At 44.0% G+C, this 22,290-nt stretch overlaps 1 protein-coding gene across 2 annotated transcripts in view; it reads right to left on the bottom strand.

Moving 5' to 3' along the window:
• MTUS2 (microtubule associated tumor suppressor candidate 2) overlaps positions 1-22,290 on the bottom strand; it is a 369,464-nt gene that overhangs the window by 40,781 nt on the left and 306,393 nt on the right. For both annotated transcript variants that reach the window (XM_012642132.1, XM_012642134.1), the window contains one exon: positions 16,825-16,891. In XM_012642132.1, coding sequence (XP_012497586.1) covers positions 16,825-16,891 — 67 coding nt within the window. The remainder of the gene's footprint in view (positions 1-16,824; positions 16,892-22,290) is intronic.

Below are 22,290 nucleotides of genomic sequence, written 5' to 3'. Positions count from 1 at the left end.
CAAAAAGATTTGTATAAGGATATTCACAACAGCCTTATTTACAGTGGCAAAAAAGTGGAAACAACCCAAATGTCCCTCATCAGAAGAATGGGTGACTGATTGTGGTCTACACTTACTTGTGCAAATGGACACTAATCAACATAAAAAGGAACAAGCTAGCGAGACCCTCAGCAGTGTGGATGAATCTCTTTATGTGGAGGGAAAGCATCCAGACATAAAAGAGTATATATTGTTGGAATCTATTTATATGAAATCCAGGAACAGATAAAACTAACTTATGGTGATAGAAATAAGAGAGTCGCTGCTTTAGAGGCAGGGGGAATAGATTGCAAAAGGCATGAGGTGACTTTCCAGAGTGATGCAAATGTCCTATATCCTGTTTTGGGTGGTGATTACATGGATGTATTTATAGCCGAAGCTTATCAAACTGAACATCTAATAATAAAAAAGTTTTAAAACAACAAAAGAATAGTCTTTTATATTTATCCACATATTTACCATTGTCATAATCTTAATTCTCTCTTGTAGAGCCAAGTTTCCATCTTGTTTAAATGATATTTTCTCTAGATATAGAATTCTGGGTTGACAGGTTGTTTTTTTTTCACAGCACTTTATAAAAATATCATTCCACTGCCTTCTGGCCTCCATTCATTTCTGACCAAGTTAACTATCATTCATATCCCTGTTCCCTGTATATAACATGTATCTTTACTAGTTGCTTTTAATGTTTCCTCTATCTTTCATTTTCAGTTGTTTGGCTATGATGTGCTTAGGTGTGGTTTTCCTTGTGTTTATTTTGTTTGGGCTTCACTGAGCTTCTTGGGTCTGCAGGTTGATCTTTCAAAGTCAAATTCAGGATGTCTCTGTCCATTATTTTTTCAGTTTTTTTTCTCTTTAATCTCTCCCCCTTCTCCTGATAATTCAGTTATATATATTCTATACTGCTTGGTGCAGTCCCACAGATTACTGAAGCTCTGCCCATTAAAAAAATTTTTTTTCCTCTCTGTTCTTCAGATTGAATAATACCTATTGATCAGTCTCTAATCTGCTATAAAACCCATCTAATAAATTTTCCATTTTATAGGTTTTATTTTTTGGTTCTGACATTTCTATTAGGTTCTTTTTTTAATATGGTTTTTATTTCTCTGTTGTGCTTCCTACCTGTTACTCATTGTATTCATCTTTTTTCTAGAAGTGCTAGAACATGTTAATAGCTTTTAAAATTTCTTATCTGCTAATTCCAACATCTGGGGCATTGTGATACCCATTTCTATTGATTATTTTTTCCTTGATTATGGGTCCTGCTTCTCTGACTGTCTTATTTTTGTGTGTGGCTGCTCAATATTCTGGATGACACACTGGAGGGAGTTTTTATTACATTGTCTTCCTTTAATAAGCCGTGAGTTTTGTTCTGCCTGGCAGCTAACTTACCAGACTCCTTTGATTCTGTCGCACATGGTTTTATTCTTTGTTAGGGTGGGTCTATTTCGGTCTATCTTTAGTTCTAGAGAGACTTTTGCTCTAGGCCATGGTCCTTCTAGAGACTGGCCCTTCTCAGGTCTTGACTGAATGCTCATGTACTTAGTGAGATCTTCCCACCCTAGCTGGGCTGGCATTTCCACATCTCGCAGCACTGCACAACCTCTGGTACCACCACTTAGCTCAGTCCCGCAGCAGCTGCCCTCAGCAGCCCCTCTGCACATGCGCAGCCTACCCTCACCTAAGAACACAGGGTTTCAGAATGATTTAGGCACATTACATTTATCCTCCTAAGGAGCATCCAACCGAGATCCCTGGCATGCGCAGTTTACAGCAGGGTTCGGGCCCCTCTGAGAATCTGACGTGCTGCTGATCTGACAGGAGGCGGAGCTTATGCGGTGATGTGAGCGATGGGGAGCGGCTGCAAATACAGAAGCAGCTTGGCTCCCTGGCCCACCGCTCACCTCCTGCTCTGCGGCCGGTTCCTAACAGGTCAGGGTCTGGGACCAGTTGGCAGCCCGGGGCGTGGGGACCGCAGCACTAAGGTAAAGGCCTGCGCTGAGCTGCCAGCCTGTTCTCTCCGAATGGTGCCTCACCTGGAACCATCATTCTGATTGGCTAAACTCTGGCCATTTTCTTCGCTGGGAGCTTTTAAAGAAAACAGAAACAAAGGTGGCACCTCGGCCCTGCCCCGCACCCTCCCCACGGTCCTGTCGCAGCCTCGCTGGACCCCGGCCTCGCTCTACCTCCCGCAACTCTGCGCTCGGTCTCCCGCGCAGGGCTGGCTCGCCAGAGCCTCGGGCCACGGCCAAGCGGTGTGCGACCATCCCGCGACGTTCCACGTGCCTTGGAAGCGGCTCCTGCTCTGTGACTTCACCCGGGACCCGTCGCCGTCGCCGCTCTGGGTCCGGCCGCCCGGGCCCTCGCAATCTGGGCAGCCTCTCGGCGTCCCGGGTCTGCACCCAAAGCGCAAAATCCACGGCTTCGCCCCGCAGGTGCGGGGACAGAGAGGACAGCAGCGCCCCTGGTGGCCTGGAGAGCGAGCCGCCGCCGCTGCCCCAGCCAGAGGGCCTGGGGGACGGGGGGGCCGCGCCGCGCCAGCGCAGTGAAGGATGCTGGCGGTAGGTATAACACCTTCCAGTACTTACTGGGGCATCCTTTACCACCTGCTCATCTGGCAGACATTGAAGATGTAACTGAAATCAGCGCAAGAATGACGTGGCGGGGAGGGACTTGGAGTCCTGGCATAAGGAGCTGAATAAGTGGGATTCACTGAATTTTAGGAGACATCTCTAAGTGAATTCACGTATTCTTAAGGAAAAAGTGATTTTCCATACTTGATGTGATATCATTTCCAAACCTGAGAAAGGAGGAAAGGTGGTTTTGACAATACCTGAGCTTTATACTGAACCTTCCAATCGGGATTTGTCAAGGATATAGTGCAGTTGTAGGGGAAGTATTTTATGTATGCATTCTTAAGGAAAAAAGCTTTGTTTAGATTCTAAATTTGATGATATTGATCTAAAAAGAAAATCTGAGGCCCGGTGTGGGCTCATGCCTATAATCCTACCAGTTTGGGAGACCAAGATAGGAGGATTGCTTGAGCCCAGGAGTTTGAGGCTGCAGTGAGCTATGATTGAGCCACTGCACTCTAACCGGGGCAACAGACTGAGACCCTATTAAAAAAAAAAAAAAAGAGGCCGGGCGCGGTGGCTCACGCCTTTAATCCTAGCACTCTGGGAGGCCGAGGCGGGCGGATTGTTTGAGCTCAGGAGTTCAAGACCAGCCTGAGCAAGAGCGAGACCCGGTCTCTACTAAAAAATAGAAAGAAATTATCTGGACAACTAAAACTATATAGAAAAAATTAGCCGGGCATGGTGGCGCATGCCTGTAGTCCCAGCTACTTGGGAGGCTGAGGCATAAGGATTGCTTGAGCCCAGGAGTTTGAGGTTGCTGTGAGCTGGGCTGATGCCACAGCACTCACTAGAGCCAGGGCAACAGAGTGAGACTCTGTCTCAAAAAAAAAAAGAAAGAAAGAAAAAGAAAAAAAATCCTGACAGTTTTAGAAAGAGGTGGGAAACACTCAAATATTCCTCCCACCTGTACCAAAAAGTTTATTTGTGGTACATGAAATATTGTTTTATAATAAGTTACTAATAAAATATTTTTAATACATTTTATTGACTCTCAGTTGAACAAATAGTTGACTTGAACATTTATGCAAATTTAAAATGTGAAGGATTCTTTCTGAAAGCTAGTATTGTTTTAATTAAAAGAGCTTTCTAAATGTAAAGTAGGGAGAATTTCAATTTGGGTAGCATGTTTGCATAACGTCTAATCTCTGATGTTTGTGAAGCTCTACTATGGGCAACGGAAAATGGATAAAGAACAATGAGAAATGGGTCAGTGCCTGCCTCCTCCCCCTTTTCCCAGTAAAGGAGGAAAGAAATTTATCATATGATCAGTTTCTTGGTTTTGCACTGCTTTGAAGGCATAGTTTGTATTGCTATTCCTTTAGACCTGTAGCTCTCAACACTGATAGCACTTCACAAATCTTTGCCCGGGCCCCACTCTTGAGAGAGTGTCATTTAACCGCCCAACTGTGAGGTGGGCCTTGGATGTAGCTATTTTTTTAAGCACCAGTCCCCTTTCTCTCCATTCCTTTCATGTGCAGACAGGATTGAGAACCACTGGACTAATGGTAGTTTTTTCTTGTTTAAAGGAGATAACTAATTTGAGCTGACACAGTGCCTCTTAATTAGATTTGTTACAACTAAATTATTGTCTTATTACTGTTTCATTGTTAAAGAAATAAAGTAAGAAATTTGCGTTTGAAAAAATTTTAAAAATTTAAAACACCAGCTGTGTTGAACAACCCTGAGATCTTGATCAGATTCATCATTACTGAAACCTAGTTAAGTCTACATGGTTACTTGCAAGGCAGAATTGGTCTAGTTATTATCTTCCTCAACAAAATTCACTTCCCAAAGACCTGCCATTTGGCTGAAAAACTACAATTTTTATCAAAAGAGTGACCTGAATATTACATAAGCATATACTGCAAATTATATATTTTTCAAATAAACTGCCAAATTAAGCAAAAAGACAGATATACCTTGAATATCTGACTATGGCCTTGGTGGTATCTGTGCTTCTTTGACTGAATGAAACAAACTAATTCATAATGGCATTGGACATGACAGAAAAATAAAACGTTAAAAAGTCTGCCAAAAAGAGAATGATTTGAGTCTCATGTCCCAAACACTAGCCCTGATATTTAATGCAAGTAATATTTAGAGTTTTATAAACAAACTCATTTGCCATACTCCTTTTGCTTAAGGACAGCCATGTAGAAAACATAACTGTCTTCATTGTTTTTCCTGTTTCCCAATAGAGAGATTAAGTCAATGGTGTCATTCATGCTGCCTCTGTAACTGATCAAGTGTATGGAAGAATCATATGTTCACTGACTCCTACATTTCCTTAAAGCTCATCTCTTTTCGCCCTATGGCCTTTTCTGGACCGCTGACTGGGTTACAAGCCCTCCTCTGAACTCTCAGACCACTATCACCTCACTCACTACACTGGACCTTAGCGACCTGCTCATGTCTGTCTCTGCAACACACAGGTAGGCGTTCCAGGATGTCAGAGCCCTGTCACAGCCCTTTCCCCTCCTGGCACAGTGCATCTCCTGGGTTCAGTCAAGTTTATAATATGAAGCGGTTGTATGGTCCACATTCATTGCGTTGTGCCCTGGGCTGGAGACTCAAGATACACAGAAAAATAAGAGGAGATCCGTGTGCCTGAGAAACGCACGTGAGCGGCGATTCTATCTGCATAATCTGTATGTGAGTGTCTGTAATTCACAACAAACGTCTCACAAAATGCTCTTCAGCGATTTTCTGGTTAAATCTACAACACGTCATATATTTTCCTTGCCATTTATTATCTTCCTCCAGACACCAATTTAGATCTTAGGACATGAAGCCAGCTTGGTATGGTTACTGTGGCAAGAGATAAGAACACAGCTCTGTTATTCTTAATAGGTATGAAATTTGGGGTTTGCTTCTACTCTCTACAGCCACGATTTATTTACTGTTAAAATAATCCACCTTACCTATCTCCTGCTGTTGTTGTCAGGATCAAATGAAATAATATATGTGAAAGAGCTTTGTAAACTATCCACCACTATATAAATATTAGATTTATGGAGTCCAAAATCATGGGGGCAGCTGACTATGCATTTTGAGAAGCTGCTTGTCCCCAAGGTGGTTTAGGGGCAGCCCTATCTGAGCTATTCTAGCCAGACAATTCAGGTTAGTTAAAGATTAAACTGTAGATTTTAAACTAGTAATATTAACATATATCAGAAAAAATTATTGCTATTCATAAAGGGTAAATATTTTAAAGGATTACAAAACAAACACACCCACATAAAATAATTAAAAAGCATTATGTATACAGGTATAAAAGAATTTTATAAAAATCAAAAAATGTGTTGCTGCCAACTGGAATAAATGATTATCTCAGAGAAAGTGTAATAGTTTTGTGAAATTGAGGCTGATAATGTATTTTCCATGGCAACCAAACCCAATCTCTGGTACATTTAAGGGAGTCTGCAGTTTTAATATTAACTGTGCATGGGTTAGCACCTGTTTGGAATAGAAACTAAAATGACTTTAGAAAATTATATTTACTGGAATAAAATCTAATCTTGGTAGTTGACATCACTGGTTTAAATTCTTCCCAGCTCAGAACTGTTATTACTTCCCTACAAGAGGGGCAGGTGATTCCTAGACTTAGCCATGCTGGGTGTTCTGTTTTGCAAGGAAATTGGTATATCTGAAGCTATATTGTTACACTCCAATTTCTGACAGTAGACTAAGCCTACTAAATCAAAACCTTTCAGATAACACTCCTCACCTCACCCTCATATCACCTAGGAAAATGCTCGGTACATATTTTGGGTGCCTCCCCCCCCAAATTTTGTTGGGTAAATTGAGAATATTCAACTCTGCCTATCAGAGGGAATTTTGCATCCCACAGATTTTTGATATGTTGTGTTTTTATTCAGTTCAACATATTTCCTAATCTATCCTGTGGGTTCCTTATTTGATCCATGTTTTATTTAGAAGTATGTTGTTTAATTTCCAAATGTTTGGAGTTTTTTCAGATATTATCATGTTATTCATTTATAGACTAATTCTGTTATAGTCCTTTTAATTTTAACTTATTTATTCCTTTATATTTAAAGTGGGTTTGTTTTAGGCAGTACATAGCTGAGTCTTGCTTTTTTGTCCAATCTGACAAACTCTGGCTTTTCATTGGTGTGCTTAGAAGAGATATTTTTACAAATCAGAAAATGTGCATTCTTTTTGTGATTCCAAGGTTGGTTATTTTTTCTAAGTTGCATTCTCGGTTTCTGCATTTTGACTCAGGTTTTTTAAAGCTTGAAGAGGGAGCAAGACAGCAGAATCTAATCTGATATTTAAAGGAATTAACACATACTGAACCCCCACTATTCCTCTAAACATTCTGGCAGGTCCTCTGCTTTCACCCACCTTGTGTGATAGGATATTATCCCCATCTTATTGTCGAGGCAATTGAGGCCCTATTGCGTGGGCTGCCAGTACAAATTCTCCCCTTCTTCCACAGTAATAAAATAACACCTGGGCAAGGTAACCAAGAACAAAAAGCACATTTCCCAATCTCCCCTGTGGCTAAATTTGCCTTGTGACTTAGTTTGGGCCAATGAGATGTAAAATTAAGTGCAGCTCCTAGAAACATTCCCCTAAAGAGAGCTGGCCCACTCTCTCTGCCGCCTTGTTCATTTCTTCCTCCAGCCTGCTACCTGGAATACAGATGTGATGACTGTAGCACCAATGGCCACATGGGACCATGAGGAGGAGGCCTCATGTTCCTCTGTTGTGGGAGGTGGGGAGTAGGACAGAGAGCTGTAAAGAGCCTGAGTTTCCAGAGGACAGGGGAGCTGAGCCACAGCCGTCTCTCTGTGCTCACCTCCTGACACTATGTAAGACAGAAAGGAAAAGCTGCCTTGTTTTGGGATTGTGTTACTCATGTCTGAACCCAAGCCTAATGGATATAGTCTAGGATCCATTAACATCGCATGGTGTTAAAATCCAAGTTTGGACAGATTCATACTAGCATCCGTTCGGTTTTGTATGGAAGTCATATAGAATTAGGAGAAAACCATTTTATTTTGCTTATCTGATTTTTCAATTTACCAAATTAAAAACTGGAAGAAAGCCTATTTGGTGGTCGAGGTAGGAATGCTGTGGTTGACTATACGTGGGAAGAACTGAAGACCCAACTCTCTCCCACACAGTTGTATGCTCTTAGGAAATCACTTAAGCTTTCTCACCCTCAGTTTCCTTATCTACAAAATAAAGACACCAACACTTACTGTATTGCGTTGTTTGAATAATTAAAACATGTCATGAAGCAGAGCTTGGTAGGTACTAAACACTTTGTAAATACAAGGGATTATGATCATAAAACCAGAAGATAATTTTTATGCATAACCGTGAAAGGTAAAATCATCTCACAAATAACTTCCACCGGATGTGTGTGCATGTGTGGGTTGCTAGTTATAAACGAGAGAAAATTGAAAAATGCAGGCTAGTTAGTAACTTAATTAGTAATTCAGTGTTGACTGCCACAAACTTAGATTTCTACCATACATTTATATCAAAGCTCTTAAAATTCTTTAATATCTCTTTATATTATAGAAAAAAAATCAAGTTTTTTTTTTGCTGTATTTCAATAAGCTGACGTTAATCAAAATGTGGATTTAACCATCTAGATTTCTGTGTAATACTTGAGAAACTTTGCTAGAAAGATTGCTTTGTTAAATACAGCTGTCTGTTTTGAATCTGTATTTCATCTTTGGTGTTTTATTTAAAAGTATTCAGTACAGATAAGAAAAGCAAAATTCTTTTTAAGTCTGAAGCTGGCAGGAAGATAAAAACCTGTGGGCCTGGCTTGGGGGGACACAGCTAGAACAGAGGCTGTAAGGAGCTCGAGAGAGGAGGGGGCTGAGAGAAGGTCACCTAAGCAATGGGCAGCACTGGGGATGGGGGTGGGCAGTGGCAGGTGAATAAGGCCAGAGGAGAGGAGGGGGAGATTGAGAACTTCAGAGATAAGAGCCAATTTCACACAACATTCAGATAGTCATGGCTCTGGCTCTGAGTAGCCCCAGGAAAGACCTGGTGGGAGGTTTGCAGTGGGCTCAGCTTCCATCCCACTCCAGTCTGCATGTACATTTCAAACAGAAATTCCAGTCTGGCTGGTAGCGCACCAGGGCCTAGAACTAGGAGTGCCGGCCAGAAGGCTCTGCTGTACCTAGCTGCTGCATTGCATGTTTTCTGTCTGGGGGAGTTTATCTAATTCATGTTGATTTTTAAGATTCAGGTTTTCTAACAAGGCAGTAATGATAAGACCTGACGTCATCCTCTCTCTCTCAGCTTTGCTAGAGAGAGGAACTGTGAACATCCGCCTGACAGCAGTAAACAAAACTTGAGGCATACGGTCTCCAAAGGAACTAATGTGCTTCTAGGAAGAACGTCTTATAAATCCATTTCAGTGCTTGCAAATGTAAGAGTGACCTTTCAAATATTCAATATTCAATGTCTAACTTTGGAGCATGGCACTCCAGGGTCATATTTTCAAAACTACATTTTCTAGAAAAATTTTTAAATGTGATTTAAAAAATCAAATCAAATATTAAATCTGTTTCTAGCATCTTTGCTCCCCCTTCCCTGGATGTGGTACTGGATTCGGGTTTCCTGGGAATCTAAAATGCCCTTTCATCCCCACAACCACCATACCTTGGGAAGCCTTTTCCAAGGACAGACCCAATTACGGACAACTCCAAAGACAAGGCAAGAGCCATCTCCCCTGGAGGACAACTTAAGGAGGAGAAGCTCTTAGGAGGATGACCAGTGTTAAAAAAATAAGTAAAAGTGGAGGCCACAGCTTAGACGCTCCAAGGCTAACTGCCTGTAGCCACATAACCAAAACTTAAGTCCACCCTGATTTCCCCAAACAGCTAACCCTAACCCTGAACAAAACACACACATAAGCATTTTGTCCTTATCAGCGTGAGTCAATGAAATTAAACCAATCAGCTAGGACAAATCAGCTTAATCAGCTCTTTCTGCCTTAAAAAAAGAATAGGTGACAACCAACCATGAAAGAGAAAAAATACTTCCTCCTCTATGCTCTATTAATGTGCTGCAACTTGCTGGCCATTACAAGCAAGTGAGACTTTGTGCCATTTTTTGGTTTGAGGTTTCCCAGTTCATGACTATTCTTTCGTATGTACACACAATAAACTTCTAAAATTCTAACTTGATCTGACTTTGTTTTTGAAAGAAAACCCTGTCTCTGAGGGTTAAGTAGCCTTTATCCGAAATGCTTGGGACCAGAAGTGTTTCAGATTTCAGATTGTTTCAGATTTTGGAATATTTGCGTTATACTTACTGGGCTGAGCATCCCTAATCCAAAAATCTAAAATCTGAAATACTCCAAGGAGCATCCCCTTTGAGCATCACGTGGGCACTCAAACAGTTTCGAATTTTGGAGTATTTCGGGTTCTGGATTTTCAGATTGGGGATGCTCAACCTGTCTGAGGTAACACAGATAAGGGCAGATTCAGCCACCCTATAGGGACTCTACTCTTGGACCACAAAAGGCTCCATTCCAAATGACACCCTGATACATATAATCGGATATTATGTGTCTCTTCTCAGGGGTGTGGGTGTGTATGAGAGGCAGAAAGAGAGATTTAATTTCCTCTTTATAAGGCAACCCTGGCAACACCGAGGTTAAATCCACAATAATCTTACATCTCGATTTACAGAATAAATATTAAGGACATTTCACATACAGATAAATTTGGAACAAATGTGAAATCCTATCAAAGTTATTGGTCTGTGCTTTGAAGAATATATTCCCAAGAAAATAACGCAAGAGGAGAAAAGTAATTTGCAAACACTACACTCATTGCATAATTGCAAAAAATGGTAAAAGTCCCAATGCTCAAAGGAGAGGAGCTTTTTCTGATTCACCATCACTATAGAATATTTTATGGCTATGAAACGACAAGTGTGAAGACTTTGTTTGATGCATGGAAAGAGGAATGGGGGAACAGTCTTTCTTTCCTTAGGTGTGCAGAATGGGCAGTGCCTGGTCCAGGGCAGCTTCCCTGGGGGCAGCAGGCCTTAGTAGGCGCTGGATGACTGTCTCTCTGTCCCTGCCCACATGCCTCTACCTACATCCTCATCAGCATACAAGGCCCATCACAGATCGCACCTCTTCCAAGGAACCTTTGACTGTGAACTCCTTGAGATAAGCTGAGTCTTACACATCACAGAGTCCGCACCAGGCCAAGCTAGTCTTTGTGCAATTTAGGAAAAAAGTACCCCTTCCTCTGAGTGGCAGCAGCCCCATGCCAGGGCACAGGGCTTGGTGAGTGGCTCCAAAGTGGATGCATTTCGGTCCCCACTCAGAGGGGTGCCCCACTACAGGGTATAACCTGCTCCACCATCCATGGTGACCCTGCCCAGCCTAGGCCTGGCAAAAAGTAGGTGCTCAGTAAATACCTGTTGAATAAATGAACGGACTCAGATTAAGGAGAATTAAGTTTTTCTTCATGGTGCTTTTTGCAGATGTCCCAGCTTTAGCCAAGACCTTTGAACTAGTCTGTTGACCGACCCCTAAAATGCAATGGCTAGGCTACGGTCTCTCAGATCTGCACGGGCTCTAAAATGCTACGCATCTGCTACATTCAAGGTGCTCAGAACCTCCATAACTGCAGCACCTAGTCTAGGTGTGGGGTAATAATATATTCAGTCTTTGTCCCTCTAAAACTCTTGGAATTTCCTGAGTGACGGGAGTATCACTTGTTCTTTCTAAAGAGCCCCTCTCAATCACACCTGGGTTTACGCTGATGGTGACTTGGAGGGGGCGGTCACTACTTGGCCTCGGGATGGGGCTGGTGACCAGAAAGACTAAGTGCTTAGAGGGTTGGAACTTTCAGCCCCCAGCCCATCCCCGACTGACTTCCAGTGAGAGGAGGGGAGGCTGGGGATAGGTTGTAAAAACTCTTGAACAGCAAGATGTAGAGCTTCCTGGTTGGTGAATACACCAAGGTGCTGGGAAGGTGGTGCCCCAGAGACGGATGGAAGCTCTGTTCCCTCTGAGTCCCCATAGACCTTGCAAAGCTGAGGAGGAGGGGCTAGTGGGAACCCCTGAGTTAACAGCCAGTGGTCAGAGCTATGGCTGGCCCCTGGGATTTACGACTGGTGTCTGAAGTGGGGGTAGCCTTGTGGGACAGAGCCCTGAACTTACGGAGTCTGCATAACTCTGGGTAGTGAATTGGTGAATTGAATCATAGACACTCTGCTAGTGTGGACGAGTTGGCTGCTGGGGTGGAAACATCCCCCACACATCTGGTGTCGGAAAACAGCACTCACTAGGCCATGTTTGCAAAATTTACTTGTAAATCAAATGCCAGGAAACTCCTACTTAAAAACTACCAGGGATTCTCAGTCGGTGTGAGATGACACTTATCAAAGTCTCTGGTAAAGGGTACTATTCAATCCATACACTTTCTAGAAGATTCTGTCGTGGTTCCACCAGAGATGCCACAAATGGGAAGGCACTGTAAATGTGAAGTGTCAGCAAACGCACCAAGGGGTTACGTTCTGTGGTCAGCTCCCGAAAGCCCAGCCAACCCGGAAGGTAGCCGCCTCAGAAGACTGACCGCCCAGCCTGATGGGAGGAGGGGGAAGGAGAAGGGATTTTCCTCTCCCAGTTTCCAGCAGCCAGGCCAGCCCCCTGTGTCATCTCCCAGCAGGTGGAGTTTGTCTTTTGCATCTTCCTTTTCTGAGCCCTGTCCCCAGCATCTGTCTGTGCCTCTCTCCCTTGGCCCGTCTTGCTGCTCGGAGCCCTCACCTATGCGACCTTGCCCGCCCATGTCTACCTCAAATTACCTACCGCCCTCATCCCGTCCCTGACCCAAATCAAAGCCCCCGCTCCTTTAGCGTAGTTCATTGGCCCTCAAACGTCACTGTACTTAACAAACACATTCACTTTTTAAAAAATGCCTGGTCTCACCCTCAAATATTTCAATTCTGTTGCCTACGGTAACACTGCAGGTGGTTCTAACATGCACCAGGGCTGAGAACCCCGACTGAATGCTAAAAGTTTCAGATAGCATTTATTCACCCCAAAAGTGTGAACTACTGATGAGTACTTATTAGCAGATATTGGTAGAATTTAAGGCAGTAGTTTAATGAAAAAGTTTAAGCAGCAATTTTTAGATTTGGGGAGAGGCCAGCCAATACATAAATAATTTACCTGCAATAAAGGGGCCTGAACTATTCTGACGTTTTGCACCTTCTTCCCTTCCTCCATGTCTGAACTCACAGCCTTTAGAAATTCCATGTCCCCCATGTGTCCCCACACTCCCACCTCCAGCTCCCATCAGATGCAGCTGATGAGAAGTCTGAATAAGGACAGGGCTGGTAGTGATGCCATAGAACTGGCCACACACTCTCTCTCCATGGACTGCTCATAAGTCGGACTTGTGTACTTAATTCTCCTCTTCCTTCAGGGGAATGCACTGCGGGTGTGTTAGAGAGCAGACTTCAGAAGTTAAAGGCTTTAGAGTTGACAGTTGATCCCCACAACCCCTCATCTTTCTTCTCTCACAAATGCAATCTCCACCACGGATTGGGTACTTGCCGCTAATGTGCTCACAGGGGACAAAGGCTGGCCAGGCTGTGGTGCTGCCCCTCTGCTCTCCCTCCGGTAGCTTTTTCATTTGGCAGACAATTCTTGTTCTATTCTTAGCACTAACACAGAAATCGAAGAAGACTTAAACCAAAAACCCAATGTGGTCCCTACTGTAGTGCTTGCTGCATTGAGGAATTTCAGGAAAGCACAGAGGGAAGTGGCATTGGACTTGGCACACCCAACCCAGCTACACCAGGATGCACAGGGTCTCCAGATCCAAAGCTTGCCCACAGGGGTGCAGACATCTCTCTGGGGAGGAGTTCCCCCTAGAGTGGAAAATTTTGTCATCTGTCTTTAGATTCAAGGTGCTGCACACCTAATAGAGTCACCTTTACCTCATGCTTCATCCGCATTGTCTTCCGTGACTTTCCATTTTGTGAAGGGGAACCAGAGGGACAGAGATGTCAACCAGCTCACCCTACCTGAACCTAAAGCCCAAGCTCGGAACCACCTAAAAACTCATCCATTTCATGGAGAAATATTCTCAGAGATCGGCTTATAATATTCAGAGCTATAGATTTGATATCCCTCAAATTAAAAATGTGGAGAAAATATGTTAATTCAATGCTTTTCTATCACTTCCTAAATTAAGACCAACATATCTTGGTAAAAGAGGAAGAAAAGATAGCAGGAAGTATAAATCGCATGGGGTAATACTGTATACTTTTGTGGATGAACCATTACTCATGAGCAACTTTGGGTTCCTGAGTCCCTGAAGACCCATGCATCCTCATGCTCACATCTGTCAGCCACCAAGAGCAGGGAAATGTCCCTAAGCCTGTGGTTCCCAAACTGTGTGCCCAGGCACCCTGAGCCACTGCAGCAAACTCCCAGGGCCACTGCAGGATTTTATAATTCCGAGGGACACTCATCAATGTTGGATCTCTGGACACCACGTGGACTCCTAGTTTGTTAGAGTTCACAGTTTTACACTAGCTCAGTGTTAGCTCATGCTTTATTCCTTTTGATGATATCTTTGGGGAAGCTGAGGTTTTGGCTGTTGCTGTGATAAAAAGTATGGAGTGAAAATCAATGTGAAACCAGATGTGAGGGTGGCATTATCCAGTCTGATTTCAAGGTTGGAGGAGTTATGCAGGGCCCAACGGGTCCACACCACCATTAGCAAGTAATCATGGTTCCATAGGAATGAAACAAAAATACTATTCTTTTTCTTTCAACTTATGTTGGTTTTTCGAATGGCCACTCAGTTGTTAGGACATACAAACTTAAATTTCTCAGACCTACCTACTTAATAAATATTGCTGTGAGGAATTTATTTGGCCTTGAGACTGTGAAAGAAAACTGAGACAATGGGGTCACTGTGAATGGAGAGTTTTGGAACCTCTACCCTATGTCTCCGAGCTGCTCACACAGCCACGGGGGGCATCCCGGAGGTCTCTACCTTTACAAGGTGGAGGGGTGTGATTCCAGAAGGGAACCAGGACTCACAGCCGTCCCCGCCCCCATGTTGCCTGGAAATTGACCTGGAGGTCAGCACAGACCAACCTGTTCTTTTTTAGCTTCCCTGGGAAGGAAAGGCCTCGGATCGCATCAAATGGAGAGCAGATTCCCGGAGGGTGGGCTGGAGAAGGTGGGGCTTTGCGGTTAATCAGCTGAGGAAGGAGGAACTCCTTTTTGAAAAGATAGTCTCTATCAGTAGAGAAGGGGGAGGAATGTCCTTCCGAAGACACCTCGGGGAGTCATCAATGAGGACTCCTTCATTGTGTGTGTGTGAGCCTGTGTGTGTGCCCGTGTGTGTGCCTGTGTATGTGTGTGTATACAGCGTGCACACACACAGGAGGACAGCTCACATGGGGAACCAACGGCTCCAGTGGCCGATGGGTGGCAAGGCCTCCTCAGAGAGGAACGGGAACAGTGCCCCGCACCGGGCAGGGTCAGCATCGGCAAGTGTGCCCGGGGCTTCCCTTCAGGAAAAAGTGGGGGTTGCTCTCAGTGCAAGTCTTTGAGGACAAGCGTGGGGAGCTGGCCCCTGAGGGTGGCCACACTGGTGAAGGAACTCAGGTGGGGACAGAGGCTTCAGTCCCGGGAACCGTGGCAATGGGGTCATCCCCAGGGCCGTCTCTGAGAATGCCATTTGGGGTGATACCCAACAAACAGCAGGTTGGAAGGGATGGTGGTAACTTGGAGAAATAAGACTCAATCTCCATGAAAACAACAACAAAAACGATGAGCCTTTTCCACAGGGGTGTGAGGGGCGAGGGGCTGACTCCCCCACCCCTCCGGGTTGGCGCTGCTCTTCCTTTCTGTGGGCTCAGACCCTGCTCTCACGGCCTGGGTTCCCAGGACCCCTCCTCACCGTCTGCCTTTCCTGGCCGGCCCCACTCGGGGAAGCCTACACCCGAGTTAATCCCCTGGACTTGTCCGCGGGGGTGGCCGGGTGTAGATGCCCCAATGGCCGTGGGAGATCCTGCTGCTCTGGATCACACACAGGTGAGGCTGGGACGGGGCCCCGTTATCTGTCGCTCACCCACAGGGCCCACTCTCCTTAGAGGGGAGAAGAGACCACTGCTGACCTATTTCAATGACTAAAGGAGTCATAAACCTCACAGGGGAGGGGAAAAGATATTTTTTAAAAAGGGATATAGGAGAAAAAAGACTGGGGAAAAGCTCCGCTTGGAACTTACTAGCCTGACCGTGGCACACCTGACCTGAGGGTCTGTGGGCCCGAGGAAGTCTGGCCTTCCACCTGTCTGCGTGGCTGGCCACCTGCCGAGAATGGTGGGGGCGATTGTTCAAGTCCCTTCGCTCATGGAGCAAGCCACCCCTGCACGTGGTGGGCTGCTCCCAGGACCACACTAGACAGAGGAGAAATGCTCACTGGCCAAGAGAGGATTAGCAGGCCGGTGGGAGCAGGCCATGTTTATTTCACCTTTGCTGGGAAACAGAGCAACAGACGGTCCAGAGAGAAAACAGGATTGAGAAGTGAGAACATGGCAAACACCATGTTGGCCTAGAGTGAAAGCCGATCTCTTATCACATCCCGAAGGGCTGGAGATCATCCCTTATTTGTAAGGTCTCTTCGGTTCAGACTGAACTAGAACGTCTCGTCAGCCACTAGGAATTTCAACAGGAGCTCTCATCTTTTTAATCTGACCAGATTTGTGGTTTTTGACCTTGTTCTAGATCACTGAGTGTTTGAGGGCAGGATATACGGTGGTAGGAAACCATGAACATCTGCATCTTACAGACAGCACCTCCTTTTACAGGAGGGGGCTTAGCTGGATGAAGACTGATGTATGTGCTGCCATCTGCGAATAGCAGAGTCAAGGCCTGATGAGTTCCCCCGTGCACTGTTACGAAGCTATCTTTATAACAACAGAGACGTAAAGATCACGGCTCCCTGCCAAGGCCACTGTAGCCTACTGCTGTGCTGGGTTGGATGCTTCATTCATCCAGGCAGGTTGGCTCTGGCTTAGTTCAGGAGACATAATTGCTTTTGTTACACATTCACAGGAATCAGGAAAAGACATTCTTTATGCTCCTTGTTTTCAATGCCCTACTTACCAACTTCATCCCTGATGTTTGCAAGTTCGATTGACAGCTCTTTTTCTTTCACAAGGGCACTTTCATTCTGAAAAAACAAAACGAATACCGACAGTCCCCTAGTTTTATGCTAGATAAGCACTTTCACATGTTTAATTAATGAATCATATTAAGCAAATATTTATAAGTCCAGCCCTTAAGGAGATAATTTTCTCATTATATAAGCATATAAAACTTACAAAGCCAAGTCTGACTCATTCATTTGTATCACATTCAAATGGCACAGCTTGCGAGATAATAGTCATAATACCCAGGGTTGTGCTTTTCTCTAGATCACACACATCTTGCAATGATTTTTTGCATGTTTATGTCCCCCACATTAATCTACTGTCACATATTATTATAACCTGTTAATTATTATCACTATTATGAGACTTTTGACCATAAAAAAGTCTGTGCTATATTTCTCTGAGGGGCAAACGCTTGCTTTACCAACTGTTCCTTCAACTTACCCTTTGTCCATACACGGTCAGCTGCCTAATGGATAACAAAGATCAGAGCAGAAGACTTAACATGAAACATTTCTCTTTGTAATGAGACCAACAATAATACTTAAGGTTTCCAGGTTTTTTGTTCTGCTATCAGCATCAACAGAAGGAAAAAGAGGAAATATCACACTTGAAGTATCACGTAGTGCAAAAAATGCCATGTGCAACTAAAATAAGTGACTGCTAAATTGTTTTCAAACCCAATGCGTTCTGTGACATAAAGTAGAGAAGTAGTTAAAGATATGCTGACTTTTTAGTCTGGGTTGTTGAGTCACCATAAACAGTTTATTATAATTTTATTACTAATAATAACTAGGAAAGATATGCTATAAAAATTCTCTTCAATTGACAGATACCAAAAGTACAGGCCTTGAAAGAAAGTCTGTCATTCTGTAGAAGCTATTTCAAAGCAAACATTTCCAGAGGGAATTTTGGCTAAAAAGTGGACCAAACACCTAGCATGAATATCGCCTGGGCCTTGTTGAATGTTCTTTCTTTGTTAACCACCTTCACCTTTGGTTTCAGTGCCTCTGAAGACCCGGTGCTAGGCAGTTCTCACAATCTTGTTCCTGAATCTGCTGCATTTAGTTGTGGGCAACAAGTGTGCTACTTTGGGTTTATAGGAGGATCCCAGGTTATTCAAAAGGCGTTTGCTAAGCAATGCCATAATATTCATAATGCCACAAATAAAACTCTATTTTAATAATAAACAGAGAGCTACTGTAGTCACAGGCATCAACTATTATTAGCCAATGGTTCTCTTAAGAAAATGACGCAATAGATCCATCATTTGAGAGACAGTGGATCCTGCTATGGTCTGAATGTTTGTGTTCCCCCCAAATTCATATGTTGAAATCCTAACCCCCCAAGGTGATAATATTAGAAGATGAAGACTTTGGGAGGTGATTAGGTCATGAGCCCTCATGAATGAGATTGGTGTGTTATAAAAGGGATCCCAGAGAGCTGCCTGGTCCCTTCTGCCATGTTTGGGTGCAGCCAGAAGGCGACGTGTATGAAAAAATGGCCCTCACCAGACACTGAATCTTTTGGAGCCTAGATCTTGGACATCCCAACCTCCAGAAATGTGAGAAATAAGTTCTGTTGTTTATAAGCTACCCAATTTATGGTATTTTGTGATGGCAGCTTGACCAGACTAAGATAGACCCAGACCAAGCCCCTCCCCATCTCATCCATGAAGCTCTCTCCTTCCTAGCCCATAGCATCCTTGCTTTCCTTGAATTTCAAGGCTAGCAATTACACTTGAGAGTGTATATTTTTTCAATCATGAAATGATGTTACCTCGATGTCATGCCCACTGCACAAGGTTATCATGAGGGTTAAATAAATTAATATATGTGATGTAGTTAGAATAGTGTCCAGCTCTTAGCAAGCTCATACAAATGTTAGTTGTTATAGTTCTGTTGTTTCCTTTTATTTCATTTGCAACTAGATAACATCCTACATATAAACTACCTAATTTAGTAGCTTTTCCATATTAATTATCTAATTTAGGTGCTTTTCCATATTAATTATCTAAATATGTTTAGAATTTCCATGTGAGTCTTATGCTCTATTTTTTTAAGCACCTTCCTGGTCTGCCCTGATTTTATTCTAAGTTTTGATTCGGTTCAAAGACCGGGAAACCCAGAACAGGGAAAGTGTCCTAAACAGACAGATCACAGGGATCGTATGCTTGTTTTAACAACAGCACAATATGGCCAGCTGGCAATGAACTTGTTACTATATGTTAAAAAAATTTGTTATTTTGAAGAGGGTTAATTTCAGTATTTACCTTGAAATAATCTTAAACTAGCAGAAAAACTAACTTGTTTCCATTAACAGGAATAATTCTGAACACTCATATCCTCTGATTCCTAAACACAGCCACAGTATTGAAATACTAGTCTTATCAGTCCAGAAATAGCATTACTACAGTGCTCACTCTCAGAGCGATGAGAGTTGCAAAGACTTAGACCAGACCAGGCAGTGAACAACCAGAACGTCACAAAAATAACAAACTAACTCTAGTTTCTAACCCAAAGCCAGCGTTTTCAGCCCCCAGTAGTGGTCCCTATTGGATATCAACAGTGTCAAGCCCTAGGGTTCTCCCATATCGTAATAAATCAGTCTGCGCTTTCCAGCCACAGGAGAATCAGGCATTTGGGGAAGGGGTGGCTGGGAGCCTCTTGAGGGGGACAGGCTTGCTGGGGACAGGGCTGACCAGGGAGGAGATTGCTGATGAAGACCTTCAGATGAGAATCACTTTGCCCTGTGGCCAGGCCCTCCCCACCCATCTGTTGCTTTAGGAGAAACACAGATAAGATTGAGGGGAACAAAGTGAGAGAATAAAAGAAAAGAAGCAAGAAAAGAAAGGGAGGGGGTGGGGGTAGAGATGGACAGAGAAGTAGGAAGGAAACAGAACTGAGATTAGAGACCTTGTACCCTCTCCATCTGGGGACACAGGGGCCATGGAAGGAGGTAAGAGAGAATGAAGATGGCCCCGCCCACCCCAGCCCCACCCTTTTACAAGCTCAGGCTATAAAACCAACCAGTTTCAAACTACAGTTATCAAGTGGCTGCCAAACATAAGCAACAAACCTGATGGCTAAAATGCCAAGGAAAAGGACTAAACTCTGGTATGTTCTGGCTAATTATTTAAACTCCGGTAAGTTTTGATAAGTGTTATTTACTAATTACTAAGGGTTATTGATGCTGACCTTTACCAAACCCTCTCTATGGTCCAGACACAGTGTTAGGTAAGCCTTTTACCTCATTTACTCCTCCAAACACTGTCCGGGGGCCTTGGGACTTGGTTTTATTTCCCTTTATGGAGAAGGATACTGGTTGTCTTTGGTGAAGTGCCCGGCCCCTGCACAACCCACCAGGAAATGGCAGAGGCAGGGGTTTCAACCCATCATCCACGCTCTTCATCAAACATGAACACACCAAGAATCTCCCCTCCTACTCATGCTTAGATAGATGCAACATCAAGGTTCAAATCTCACTGATCCTCAGGTTGGATCCAAGCACTTGTTACCACAAAGCTTTTCAGGTCTAACTGGACGAGAGGCAGAGTCAGCTCCTGACCACTCTGTTGCAATGAAAGAATTCCCTGGCTTCATTCACACCCCACCCCACAGCCTGAGCTACCTGTGTCTGTCCTTGGTGTTGATGTGTGGGTTGCATGTCGGTATTATCCATTTCCAGCATTTGGACCCATGTTAGCATAACCTGCATGGACTGTAACTTCTGATAGGGTAGCTATTTAGTTTTCCCCATGACCTCTAGAAGGATGCTTTCTGAAGGCCTCTGGATATATGCCTGCTAAAGATGCTGGCAAAGCTCACCTCTGCCTCACAGAGGCCAGCCTGGGCAGTTTGGCAACAGCCCTTCTTCCTTAAGTGCTTGTTTTTGAAATGATATCAACTCTTCTGATTTATGAATTCTCTGCATCAAGTAAGTAACTTTTTGCTTCCTGCAAGCCAAACCAGAATGACATAGTGCTAGCCTGCAATGAAATGAGTCAACAGCTACGATTGCAGTAACACTGTTCCTTAGGCAAGAGGTGAACTTAAAGGAACCTTCGACTCATGGCTCCTTGCCTCAAAAAGTTATCCCTCTATCCATCATGGCTCAACTGTCCAGCATGGTCTTGCAAGGCCCTTAGGTTCTGTCAAACACTGAGGACTCCCTTTGAAAGGATATCAAATCACCATTCCCCTTCATTCCCCAACCTAAGCCAGGTCCAAGGTGATGACACCACGGGATGACTGAAATATGAGCAAGGCCGCCCAGGGTTAGATCAGTGCTTCTCTAAACGGGGGATGAGTGGAAAATTCCTAACTGGTGCCAAGTGCATGAGCTCCTGTTTTCACTCAAGATGGCTAAAAATAGAACTCAGTATTAACCATCCAAACTATCCTGGTGATACAGTCCAGAGATCGCAAAGCCTTAAGAAGGCCATTCCTCTAAAATTTCTGTTTACTCCATGACAGGCTTAACTGGAATTGGACACTCATGGAACATTCATCCAAGCCCTGAGCCAGCAGCTGCATCTTCTTAGCTACCTCTTGTATTTGGCCATGTACCTCTCTCCTCTGCACTCTGCGTTCCCTATTCACTTCAGCAGGAAATATATCTTATTCACAGATGGAATGCAAGATGAGTTATTCCCATGAACCAGCCAACTCACCCCCTACACCTCTTGCCGTAAACATACCCTTGCAAGTCTGCTACAGTGAAGCTTACGCATCTTTGTAGACATGCCTCCCAATGCTAAGGCTTCTCACAGGGTGAAAAGAGTGCTGCCTTTCACCTCTCCTAGCTAGAGAAGCCTGGCAAAGCAGACAATCTACTAATCGTTCCATTAACCTCAAGCAACTGGATGTGCGGCCAAGCCCCAAGCAATCCTGCCACACTCTGTTATTTTAACATGCTTGGTCAGTGGGAATTATCTGCTCAGATGGTTGATGCTACTGTGCGAACCTGGTGGTCATAGGAAGTGAACGTGCTTCTCCTGGTTAGCATCACCCATGTGACTCTACACTTGGGCATCAGCTAGCTGTGCCTCTCCTCAAAGTAGAAACCAACGGAATAGCCTATTTAGTGTGAAAACTGAATACTGGGTGAATCTGAGGTGCGTTCACCCCAGTTGATCCAGAAATAGGAAACTAATGCAAAATTACATATACTTACTGAGTACCTACTATGTGCCAGACAGATACCATGCCAGCAGGACGTTTCTGCCTTCAAGGGCCTTGTTTCCCAGAGAGTCAGTGAATGGGAAAGCAATTACAAAACAACGTGATCTAACTCAACAGGGCAAGGCTGTCCTGGAGATTTAATCTGAGAACAGAAGATGAATGAGCAAGAGGATATGAAGAGAGCACCCAGGCAAAGGCCAAGAGAACCAGTGACACAAGTCATCTCCCGGGGTTTC

The sequence above is a fragment of the Propithecus coquereli genome, unplaced genomic scaffold, assembly GCF_000956105.1.
Source record: "Propithecus coquereli isolate 6110/MARCELLA unplaced genomic scaffold, Pcoq_1.0 Scaffold175, whole genome shotgun sequence".
NCBI classification, from domain to species: Eukaryota; Metazoa; Chordata; class Mammalia; order Primates; family Indriidae; genus Propithecus; species Propithecus coquereli.
The sequence above is the reverse complement of the archived record's forward strand: the minus strand, read 5'-3'. Positions and strand labels throughout refer to the sequence as shown.